At 54.4% G+C, this 12,160-nt stretch overlaps 1 protein-coding gene across 1 annotated transcript; it reads right to left on the bottom strand.

The window, feature by feature from the left end:
* Positions 1-4,398: 4,398 nt before the first annotated feature.
* CYGB (cytoglobin) lies at positions 4,399-7,645 on the bottom strand (the record flags this gene model as incomplete). The annotated part of the gene is made up of 2 exons (XM_057378966.1): positions 4,399-6,720; positions 7,403-7,645. Coding segments are annotated over 2 exons (408 nt in total), but the record flags the coding sequence as incomplete, so codon positions are not given.
* Between the last annotated feature and the right edge of the window lie 4,515 nt (positions 7,646-12,160).

Raw genomic sequence — 12,160 nt, 5'->3', positions numbered from 1 at the left:
AGCACTTGCAGAGCACTGGCGTGGCCGTGGGGTYCAGGTCACAGCGTGATCGTCACAGCCACCCTGACGTGACAGGATCTGGGGGTAAATATTAGTAYGAAGTGAAGGGCTGTGTACATATTTTCTCCCTGCAAGGTAATGCTGAAATTCTCTGCTCCTTTTTCAACAAGCTGCTGGAAAAAACAGCCCCATTTTAGCACCCTCTGGCCACTGCTGGCCCTGGCTACTGTCAGCTCATCGTGCAAAGGTCTGGGAGCTTTGGGTCCCCACTGCAGCTTCCCCACTCCAGAGCTGAGTCCCTTTGCTCGTGATTTCCCAGCGGATGTTTCCCATCTGGAGCAGAGCTCCAGGCTTTGCTGACTGCTCACTTCCTTCTGGAAGTGTGTCCAGGATGTGGCAGAGACTCTGAGGATGGCTTGTTAATCACATTAACAGCACCAAGTGGTTTTTTACCCCACAAGAAAAGACACAGCAGGAGAAGGCAGATTGAACCAGGCAGTTATTCCCCTCCCCACACCAGCAGGCCTCTGGATTCCTTTTTTGTGGCCATGGCTGGTTTGGCTTGGTTTGGTGAAGCTGTAGGGAAAGAAAAAGGTTCCCCTTGCTTGGCCACCCTTGTCATTGTGGCCTGGGGACTCCAGAACAGCTCAAGTACCTGACCATGCAAAAACAACACCACTCAACTGCTGCTTTTTCCAGCATGCAGGGCAGKAGAACATCATTGCTGCCCTCAGCCCAACAGGAGAGAAATCAGCCCCAGACTCCCCAAGACCCTGAGCAGCCTCCAAGGCACCAATTTCTGCCCTCCTCCCTCTCACAACTGTGTAACCCCCCATTCTCAATCCTAAACTGAGATTACTCCCTTTTAAATTACTTGTGGCCCCCAAAAGACCGTTCTGTACTTGGAGTAAAGAGGAGTGCAATAAACAGGATTGCTTGGATTTGTTTTCCAAGCCTCGTATCCCACGGAAACAAGGCTTATGGGGCCATAGCATGAGTTTGTCTGTTTGTCCATCCATCTTCTGCCAACAGCTTTGAAAAGGTTGGCCAGTGTCAACTGAATTTGAGAGGGCCTGTTTTGCAAACAAGGGAACTGGAACACCCAGGGGGGGAAACCACAAAGTGACCCAGCCCTGCTGGGACCTGTCCCACTGCAATGTGATCCAGCCTCGGCRAGAGGCACAGGAGGAGCCGCCAGGGACTGAGGCGTGGAAAACTGGGCTTCTGCTGCTCAGGGAGCTGTTTGTTATTTTTACAAGCTGGGAACAATCTCTCAGTCCTTGGTGGTCAYGGTTGCTGCATGCTGTGGCCATCAGCAGGCATTTTGGGCTCCTGGTCCAGGGAGAGCCCATGTAGGTTTGCACGACATACCTGGAAGCCGAGAGAAGGAGGAGGAGCAAATCTTTCCCTGCCCACCTAAAATGCCTCAGCCACCTCCACCACCCTTGGTGGGCACATCCCTTCCCCTTGCTACTGATTTCCATCCAAAAATCTCCCTTAGAGTAAGCAGGAACCCCCAGACCCATCCAGCCATGGGGCAGCCCCCCGACACCCCCTCAACTTGCATCACCCCCCCCTCAGAAAGAAACCAAGCAGAGCTGGAGGGGTTTGATTGATTTATCCACTGAAGATACAAGTTTGGGTTTAATAACACCATTTTGTCYGGTTACAAACATACTAAAAACCTACAAAAAAGAAAAAAAACGAGTTACACCCAGATACACGGAACGCAGGTATAAAACCAGCACGGAAGCGCCGAGGAACACGAACATGAACAGGATCCGCAGCAGGAACAGGAAAGACACAGGAGTTACATCAGACCACGCCAGCTCACGCCTGTGGGTCACGCTGGGACTGGTTCAGACATACTAACGATTAGAGACAACTTCAGCCACGGAAAATAATCAGCGCCGCAGCCTGGTGAAGAGGTCGGACCCAGGCGGGTGGTTTTGTCCCTCCCTTCCCCTAAGCCGGTCCGAGGTCACAGGTTTCCCTTTTATCCCTCTGTCTGGCATCGATGGTGCTGGCCCCRAGCAGCCCTTGCTCCCACATCCCCGCACCAGGGCAGTTTCCCCAGGGGCAGGGAAGGCTGAGCGCTGGAGCCAAAGTCCGGCCAGGTGACATCTGAGTCGCTGGGCACCCCCCAGAGCAGAAGGAGATGCTGTGACCCCTTTCCTGGGACAGAGCGGCAGAGATGCGAGAGGACTCCCCCAGGAGAGCTCATGGCCCAGCTGCCTTGGGGATTTGTCACCCCCCAAGACAAGATGAGGCTGGTGGCACAGGGCCTGTAAGGGTTCTGGTGGTGCTGGGGGGTGTCTCTAACTGGGTGCCTGCAGAGCTAAACCTGCTGTGGATGTTGGCCACAGCAGGGGGAGACAGGCTGGGTGGGACCTGTGCCCCATCCCAAYGCACTTCTTCCCATTCCCTCCAGTGCTCAGCTCCCTCTGAACAAAGGTTGAGCTTTATTAAAGGACAAGAGTTGGTTGATGTGAGCGGGTGTTGCCACAAAAAGCCAGGACGAGGTGCTCCAGGGGGACCCTGCCCCAGAGACACCCCAATCCTCCCTTCTCAGCGTTTTTCTGCCTCTGCCAGGGGACACAAAGGCTTTCCACCCAGATAACAGCTCCAAGCCCAGCCCTGATGACAATGCCGAGGTGCTGGCAGGGCCTGGGGGACACAGGGGTCTTCCACAGGACAGGAGAGAGACCAGCCAGCCCCCAACACGTGTTGGCATCATGTCCWGAGCCCCAGCTTCTTACCCATGAATTTTGGAGAAAAGACTTTGCAAGTYGGTCCCAACCCGCCACCACCAAGGAGAGCAGAGGTCAGCCCAAAGTGCCCTTAGCTCAGGGAGTGAAATGTCGAGCTCCAGAGAGTAAGATCTGAAGAAAACATGGGTAAAGGGGCTGTGATGGGATCAGGGGGGAGCAGTGTGCTGGCAGTGACAGGGAATGGCTGTGCACGGGTGTGTGTGCCAGAGAGCCACGCGCAGAGCCAGGACACGGCCCCCGTTCTGCTCTTCCACCTGGCCTTTATCAGCCCTGTCACTCTGGAATGGTACTTTTTCCTCATTCTGTTGATTTTCATCYCTCCCCAGATGAGAATGTTCCTGGGTTTGAGCAATGCCTCCTCAGCTGAGGGCGGCAAAGAGGGGGCGTTTGCTTTATCTCCATCTCCTCCCCTGCCGAGCYCTGCCCTGGCCGCCCTCCTGCTTCATGCTACTTCCTACGAAGCTGATAAAAATAAACATGTTTTTGTTTGCATCTCTGGGACTGGCCYGCAATTTGGCTGATGGGGGGTGGAGGGTGCTCCTCAAGGGACAGCAGCTGCACACATCTGGATCTGCTTTAGGAAAATGTGCCTGGAAAAAAAAAAAAAAAAAACCCAAGCCCAGCACACGCATGCGTGGGTGCACGAGGCTGTGGGTCAGCTCGTTCTAGGGATGTAAAAAGAGAAAGGATAAACCAAGAATCGTTAAAAGGGGAGGTGGGAGGACGTCCCTGCTGCTCCCCAAAAGCCAAGACACGAGGATAGGTCAGGTATGAMCACAAGAGAATTTCCAGATGCTCCCAAGTGACATCTCTGCAGACTGGGCACCCGGTTTTGATTGTGGGAAGGGAGGGGGAAGGGTTTGCACTGCAAAAATAAAATTCCCACCTGGAGATTATTAACCTCAGAGGTCAATGTGCAAATTTTGTCWAAAGATGAAACGTCCCTGTACGGAAACACCCCTGGCCCAGCACCGTCAGAGCACAGGGAGTACGTGAACTCCTCAGAAATATGTGCTGCTGGCCTCGAGGCCTTGGCAGGAGACAGCGGAGCCGTGCTCGTCAGAGTCCCGTGATGTGCACACACACAAACATCATCTAACAGTCTTGATCCWAGAGATCCCTCTCCAGCCCTGCACTGGAGGGGAGTCAATGGCTGAACAGGTTTTCCCCAGCCATCCCCACCCCAGGCAGCAGCAGCCCTTTGAGGGATGGAGCCGCTGACACTCGAGGGATGAGCAGCCACTGTGACAGTCCAGTGGCAGCTGGGGACAGCACTGTTGGCCCCTTCCCCAGGGCAGGCTGTTGGGCTGAATTTTGGGGGTGCTGACTCGAAATGAGAGTCCACCCCATGAGCAAAGCAGCATCACTTGTCACCCTGTGCCTGTCCCTTCCTTCACAGCCCCCTGGACCCTGCCATGCCCAGGACAGCCCTGCCCTGAGCTGTTTTTGTCACCCAACTCTCCACAGATGCCCAGGACATGCCATTGCTCCTCTCCATCAGTTTTAACATGGGATGTAGGAAGGAAAGAACTGCAAGGCCAGAGTGGCTGTAGTGACATTGTTGGGGTCCTGGGGCTATTTTGGGATTAACCCTCCCTCTGGGGCTATTTTGGGGTTAACCCTCCCTCTGGGGCTATTTTGGGGTTAACCCTCCCTCTGGGGCTATTTTGGGATTAACCCTCCCTCTGGGGCTCTCCAGGAAGGTGAGGGAGTGCTGGGAAATGCAGTCAATAGGTTTAGAGCCCTCTCCAAATCTGCTTTGCCCAGAGCCAGCGCAGGGGTGATGGCACTCGTGGCTCCTCTGACAGAGCYCTCCAAGGAGGGGTGTGCTCACCCAGACACTCCTGCCCTGCTGCTTTGAGCTGCAGTCCTGGGGTCACTTCCCAGCCGAGGGCTGTGCCAACATCTCGGCACCAAGGAACGGGCAGGACTGAGGTCAGGGGCATTGCCCCTCAGATCTTGAGCAGGAACCTGCTGTCACAACGGGAAGGGGGCAAAAACCCACTGGGAATTTGTGTGGGAGCAGGAATGTGGTGGTGGCTGTCACCCCCTCAGCAGGGACAGGGGTTTGGGTCAAAGCAGATCCTTGGCACGGAAGCAAAACACCAGAAGCAGGACTAAACCCTGCTCCTGGGGGTGACTGAAAGCACAGGTAAGCAAAGCAGCAGTTTGTCTGTCTGCTCTGGAGGAGGGTGGTCAGCACTGCAGAGTGACCGCTGTCCCCTCCAGCAGTGTCCCCATGGTGGGGGGATGTCCCCAAGCTGGCCGTGGGGATCCCAGCTGGAACCGTGGGCTTGTTGCCTGTCCAGCTGGCATCCAGGAGAGGAGCTGGTCTCTCTCAGGAAGCTGCCAGCTCTCCAGGACTGCAGTGGAGCGAGGCCAGAGGAAATCTCAGAAGGGAACCCTCCTCCCACTTCAACAGATAACATTGCCCTTAATGCTAGAGCTCTAAAAATAGCAGAGGCCTTTAGGGAAATATTGGGTGGCAAGGATTCCAAAGCTTCCCAGCACATCTGACATTTCATCCTCAGTGCTTTGCCAATCAGTTCCCAGAAATCCCATAAATCCAACCACATGAGGGCAGGAAGCAACGAGGCTGCTCTTCCTCTCTTTTTTGTAATTGCAGGGGAAACTGAGGCACAGACCAGGCAGGCTCACCTGGAGGGAGGTTCAGGAGGGAGGGATGGGTGCTTTGAACCCTGCAGCCACGTTTTGGGGGGTGTGGGAGAAGCCTTTGTCAGGCACAGGCAGGAGCACCGCTGTCCCCAGGGAGGACACAGCTCCTGCGTGGGCTGATTTCTACCAGGCACTTTATCTGGAGGAACCCAGTTTCACCAAGAGGGCAGGAATATGTTCTATACAAGGTGTTTATTAATTTTAACAGAGAAGGGACCTTTTCTCACGCCCAGAAATCCCTCCTGATAGCGTCCATGCCTTTTTTCCCCCTCCTGATCACAGCCTGAGCCCCCTTCTCAGCGAGAGGGCAGAGTTGGACAGACAGACCTAYGCACAYCAGCTCCCAGGGCAGTGTGCCACCYGAGCCCATCCTCAGGGAGCTGAGGGGCAGTGGGTGGACTCCCCAGCTCCCTACAAACGGCACAGGGATCCCACCTACACGCCACGCTCTGARCCACGAGGGGAGGCAGCCCAAAGGCATCCCCTCCTTCCTTCTCTCTCGCACCGTGGGAGCACTTCTCTCCCACCCCAGGAGGGTTTGCAGCAGCCAGCCAAGGACAGGGACTGTGGGGGACAGGGCAGGTGAGTGACTCTGGCTGTCAGCCCTGCCAGGTGATACAGAAAGTGCAAAGCAAAGCGTTCTCGGTGCCAGCCGGGGGTCTCTGTACGTGCCCCCAAAAGCCAGGTTTGCCCAGGGGCTCCGAAGGGGAAACAAGGGTTGTGCTGTTCGTCAGTGAACAGGGCAGCAGCACTGTGCAAGGGGCTTTGAGATGGTGCAGGGGAGTGCAGGCTTTGGGAGGTGGTGATGGACGGGCCAGGACAGGAAGATGGAGCCAACAACCAACGCTCTCCCCTCGCCCTCTGCATCCCCTTCCAGCRTCCCCTGCGACTGCTTCACCCCAACCCACCCACACCCTTCATGGTTCTGTGGCTTTTTGGCTTATTTAGTTTGTTTTTAAAACCCCGTGGAGATCAAATTGTGACTTGGCAGCTGACAGAGCCRGCCCTACCGGGCTCCCCAAACTGAGCAAAGATCTTGAGAAGASACCAGAGTGAAGTCCTGGGGTGAGCAAAGCCCTCCCTGCCCCTCTGGTGGCCCCCTGGGTGCTCACAGGGTGGCGGTGGGGTACTGAGCCCAGCCCACCTCCTTGTAGGCTGCTGTCACATGGGTGTAGATGAGGGTTTTCATCTTGGTCCAGGCTCCGTGCGCCTCGGGGGTGAAGTCGTTGGGGCACACCTCAGCAATGACCTCCAGCATCACACCGGTGAGTTTCTGAGGGGAGGCAGACAGCAGGTCAGGGGTGAGGAACGCTCCAGGGAGCTGCTCACAGCAAATTTAGCTTTTTCCTATGTAAAAAACTGAATCCTGGTGCTGTCTGCAGGACACACAGATACCCTGTGTGACATCTGGAGTGACATCWGCTCTGCTGACAGCCCTGGGAGCAGACAGGGCAGGTAACCAGGGCACAGACCCAGGCATGAGAGGGAGCTGCTCGCAGGTTGAGGCATCTCCCCAGTCTGGACACCTCAAATTATCTACAGAATCACAGAATATTCCAAGTTGGATGGGACCCATACGGGTCATCCAGTCCAACTCTTCAGTGAATATCCAAATGGGGATCAGACCTGTAATCTGCTGTTACAAGCTCTAACAAGCTAATTAGCYAACGAATTTAGTTCCCTGCTATCATAATTTCTAAAAGAAGAGACACAGCCTCAAACACGCTGGAGGGGCTGCAAGCAGGACACAGACAGRTGGGTTTCCCCGGGGAAGGAGAAGTTTCCCTCTCTGGCACTGGCTGTGTGTGGGAATGGTGGGACAATGTCACAGTGGGACACTCCAGCAGCGTGGGGAGCAGCCCCCACACCCAGCCAAGGACAGGCAGCACCGGCTCACCACAGCTCCTGCCCTCTTCCTAAAGCGTCCCAAAGATTATTTTCCTCCCATCCTTTACCTTAAAGTAGATTGGCTCCACTTTGTGCTTGAGGGCGTGGGCCTTGCCCACCAGGGCCAGGATGGAGGAGACCTTTTCGGAGTCGTTGAGGTTCTCCACCACGGTGTTGATGGCCCCCATGACCCTCCGAGCGTGTTTGCGCAGCTGCAAGCTCCTCTCCATCTCCAGCGGGTCCTCCATGTGCTTGAACTGGCTGAAGTACTGCTTGGCCGAGGGGAAGTTCACAAAAAACCTTCCAGAAAGAGCAGACACGARATGCCATCAGGAGGGGGAGAGCAGGCTGAGGGGTTAAAGCAAAGCACGGGGGGATGGAGGCGCTGGAAGGCTCCCCCTGCGTCTCACGCAGCCAGGGCTGGTTTTCCTTTCCAATTCCCCAGGAGCTGCAGCATTCAGCTGTCTGAAAAGCAGCAGGTTGATGCCTTTCTCCCTGCCCCCATCTGCTGCAAGGGCATCACAGCTGGATATTCATCTACAAAGCACAGGCGAGACAGAGTTCTGGATGCCCAGAGATGCCACCCAGGCGCGCCAGATGCTGGATGTGTGCCCATGTACATCAAAACATCACGTCCTKCCTCACAGAGCTGGAGATGAGCATGAAAACCTCCCTTAATGCCACCCAGCCTCTCCCTGCCCCTTTTCSTCAGTGCCACAGCAGCTTCCTGGCCCCATGGGTTTTATTTCTGCATTGSCACCCAGAACARTCTCCCCTTGTCCAGGTTGCCCCAYCTTTCATGGATCAGCCCCACCAGTGTCTCCAGCAGCACCCAAGCCCTGAGCTGATGTCACTGCTCATCTGTGACATTTTTGCCAGCACAAAGACACCCCAAACATTCACCAGCCCCTCTGGGGGAAGTCTAGGGACCCTCTTTTCTGCAGGATTAAACCAACCCCAATGAAATGCTGCTGGAAGAAATGAAGTTGTGGTGGCAGCTGGTGTGATGAGGTGGAGGGGACAAGGTGACAGGGTGCAGGGCTGGAGCCACCAATGCCAACACCACCATGGCAGCATTGCAGCTGGGGCTGACACCTGAGTCACATCAACCACTCCCTTCCACCTAATTCATGCAGGAGAGAGCCACGTCAGTGTGTGCTCCTTGCTTTCACCCAGCTCCCTCCCTCCCACGGGGCTCTCCCTGGCTCCTGGCCTGCTGAAGGAAGCTCAGGAGGTGGCAGAGTGCTCCCAGGCTGTCCCCCATCCTTCCTGGCTCCAGACAGACTGCCCCCTCCCCTCCCTCACCCCCTTCCCAAGCACCATCCCAAACCACAGGAAACATGAACCCATCGCACCTCTTTCTCCAACCATCACCACACTTCTCTCCAGAACCAGGTGGGATTCTCTTCCCCACTCACCACTCCATGAATAATCACAATATTGAGTACCAGGCTCCTTTACCATTTTGTTATCCTCCTTTCCCCCCCCTCCCTTCCTTCCCCCGCTCCCTTGGCTTGTGAAAGCTTGGGGGCATTGCCAAGGAAGCGGCGTGAAGCAGCGCCTGGAGTGCACCACCGCTTCTGTTGCTTCCCCAAGGCATCTGGGATTCATCAGATGGCCCAAAATAGGTTTTGGAGGTGTGAAGAGTGTGTGGCAGAAAGGGTGGGGGAGGAAGGAAGGTGGAAGGGGGAGACAAGGTGTTGCTTTTAAAACCCAGAGGGGACCCAAGACAAAACTCCTCTTGTTGTTGTGCAGCCGCCTCCCCCCGGCACGGCTCCTCCTGRCACATCTGGTCCCTGTTGGGAGAAATCATTGCCAGGCCTGGCTGTCTCCAGTCCTGCCACCACAGAGATGCTCAGTGCTTCAGCTCAGAGCTGTCAGAGAGGTGGCTGGGGGATAGAGCTGGCCAGGGCCCCATGGATAATATCATTCCCAGGATATAAGGCTTCTGCCTTGGGCATTTCCACACAGAAGGGCAAATGTTCCAYTCTGGTTTAAGGGGACTGTTTTTTCCAGCTGGACTCTGCATCCCTCTGCCTCCATCCCATCCCTCCCCACCTCTACTCAAGCTGTTGCAGCTCCAGTCACCCAGCAAAGCCCTCCAGCTCTGACAGGGATCATCATTAAGGGTTTTACCATCCCTGCTGGTGGATCTTTCCCCCTAATAGGCATCCCCCAAAGCACTGGGAGCAAGGGATGTTGCTGGAAGAAGGACCTGCTGCCTCAGCTCTGAACCCCAAACCATACAGCTGAAAAGCTGTATTTATCTCAGCTGAARGGCAGGATGTTGTAAAGACATGGGAAATGAGCTGAGAACAATTCCTGGACTGAGCCAGAAAGGGAATAGCAAGGGGGGACTGAGCTCTGCATCAGCAGGAATTACAGTGTGTCCCCACCAAGAGAAGGCCAAAAGGAGACCTTGGGACCATCAACTCCACCCCTACCCACCTTTGGCCAGACATGCCAGCAGCAAAAACTGGTTAAACCCCCAAAATACACCAACCTGGGTGAGAGCAGACTCATGAAGGCTCCAAATATTTTGTTCCCAACCTTTCCCAGCTTTGCAGACCCTCAAGCTGATACCCCCATAGGAGCTGAGGGTGTAAAACCAGCAAATGCTCAGCTCATGTGCTCAGTCCTGGATTTCTGTGCTGGAGAACTGAAACAGAGGACCCCAAACCCTCTTTGGTACAAAGAAACCCCTGGATGGCCAGAGACCTTCAGCCACTTCTCCTCRGAGAGCAGCAGGCGCCTGCAGCAAGAACTTCTGCCTGGAGCAAATATTTGAGCTGTCAAACCACAAAGAAGAGGGAAGGAGGCTCACTCAGTGGTAGTTGTTAATAAACAGAGAAGATTAATTTAACACAAAGGTTAAATATAACCAGAGGAAAGGAGAAGGAAAAAAAAAAAAAAGAAGAAATAAAATAACTTCAACAATAGTGAGGTAGAAGAGGTGTCAGTTGGGGTTTTTCCATCTACAGAAAATTTTGAGAGCTCAAACCTCTCAGGGTCTGGAATTTTTTTGGATCATTATGCATGTGTGTGCGTGTGGTTTGGGCTCTTTTTCTCCATCAGAGTCATTAAAAGATGATATTTACCATTGCATATCACACAAAATGATGATTGATAGGAACCAGATGCCTGCATACCAATCTCATTAAATTTCTTTTTAAGCGATTCCATTCTGCACCCGCTAATTTGTACCCTGCCAGCTACATCTGGACCCAGCGGACAGGATGTCAGGATTGCTTTTCCTCTCTCTTTTGCCCTTATAACAACTTTAAGGACACAGCCATTCCCAGTAGCAGAGCCAAAGGAAATAATTAAGGTGCAAACCCACTGCAGTTACTGGAAACCTGTTTTCTGTTAGGGAAGAGCGGTGTCTCCCCCATCTCCCCCACCTTCCTCCCTCTCCCCAGAGCATGCCCTTGTGGAGGAAATCTCCAAACCAAATCTTCCCTCCCCAGCTGGGAAGAGGATGCTGGGATGGTGCTCCATTTCCCCAAGCACCTGAATCCTTGACACTTCACTTACCCTGTTTGCAAACTTGGAGGGTGAAAATGTTCATGAGCCCTCAGATCTGAACCCCCAGCCAGCACTTGGAGAGTGCTTTTTTCCTCGATTTCCACAGGATCATTTAGGCTGGAAGAAGCCTTTAAGATCACCAAGCCCAACTCTTAACCCAGCACCACCAAGCCCAGCACTGAAACATGTCCCCAAGTGCCACATCTCCACATCTCTCCAATCCCTCCAGGGTTGGTGACTCAAYCTACCGATGCTTTCATGTTTTCTCTCGCCTCGTCCCTCTACGTGGGAGAAACTCTAAGGCAGCCTGGAGCCTCTYGGAGTCCCTTTTCAAACCTCTCCTTGCAACTCCTCTCCTCGCTCGGGTGCCCACAAAGCAGCTGATAGATAATGGGTAGGCAGGTGGTGTGTGATGCTGCTATTTATTTTGCCTTATGAGGGCTGCCTCACCGCTTYGCCTGCACGTTCCCCTTGCTTTTTCCAGCCACCTGTAGCCCACCATCCCCTTCTCAGGCTGGGGAAAGGCTGCTGGGTGCTCCCCTAGAGCTCCCAGACCAAGGGGAGAGAGGTGTCAGCAGTGCCAGTGTCACAGCTCAGCACGACAKAAAAAGGAAAAGCTAACAGGTGAGAAGAGGATGGTGCTCTGTCTGCTCCTGTGTCCTCTCTCTGAAAGCTCATGGACAGGTGGAGATGGTGGTGGGTGTCCAGCTCTGTCAGGAGAGGGCCGGAGGGAAAAGGGCCAAGCCCCCCATCCAGGCACTAATGCTAAATTCAACTTCTACAGCTGAGGAGATGTGTGGCTGGACTTCCTCCAGGTGAGCCCACGCCCYGCTGCAAAGCCTTGGGAACGGAAACCAGCACAACACTGAGCCATGCCTGGAGGCTGTAATGTCCCCATGCTCAAGGGCASAGGGGTGAGGACACCTCAGTGAGGCTGGGAGTGAACCCAGCAGCAAATGCGACACCAGATACATCGGACATAAGCAAACAATCCCAGGGTCACGTCCTGCCCACTTCTGTGCGCACAACTCAGAACTCCAAGTCCTCATTGCTGTTGTTTTCTCCTACCACATGTGTGGATTCAGCCCAAAGCCTCTTGGTTGCATGGGTGGACATTTAGGGTCGGGGCAAGGACAGATTTCATCAGATGAGTGAATCAATAGAGCTAAAGTGGCTTTCCCACAAGTCTCCGGATACCTACCGCCCTTGGGGCTGGAAAAAACACCTGGCTGGGTAGGGAGGCAGGGAACACACATCCACAAGGATGCAGTCCGTGTCCCACCAAAGCTGTGTTTTACCTG

Source organism: Malurus melanocephalus, unplaced genomic scaffold (genome assembly GCF_030028575.1).
Source record: "Malurus melanocephalus ecotype Western Australia unplaced genomic scaffold, MMel_1.1 scaffold_381, whole genome shotgun sequence".
NCBI classification, from domain to species: Eukaryota; Metazoa; Chordata; class Aves; order Passeriformes; family Maluridae; genus Malurus; species Malurus melanocephalus.
The sequence above is the reverse complement of the archived record's forward strand: the minus strand, read 5'-3'. Positions and strand labels throughout refer to the sequence as shown.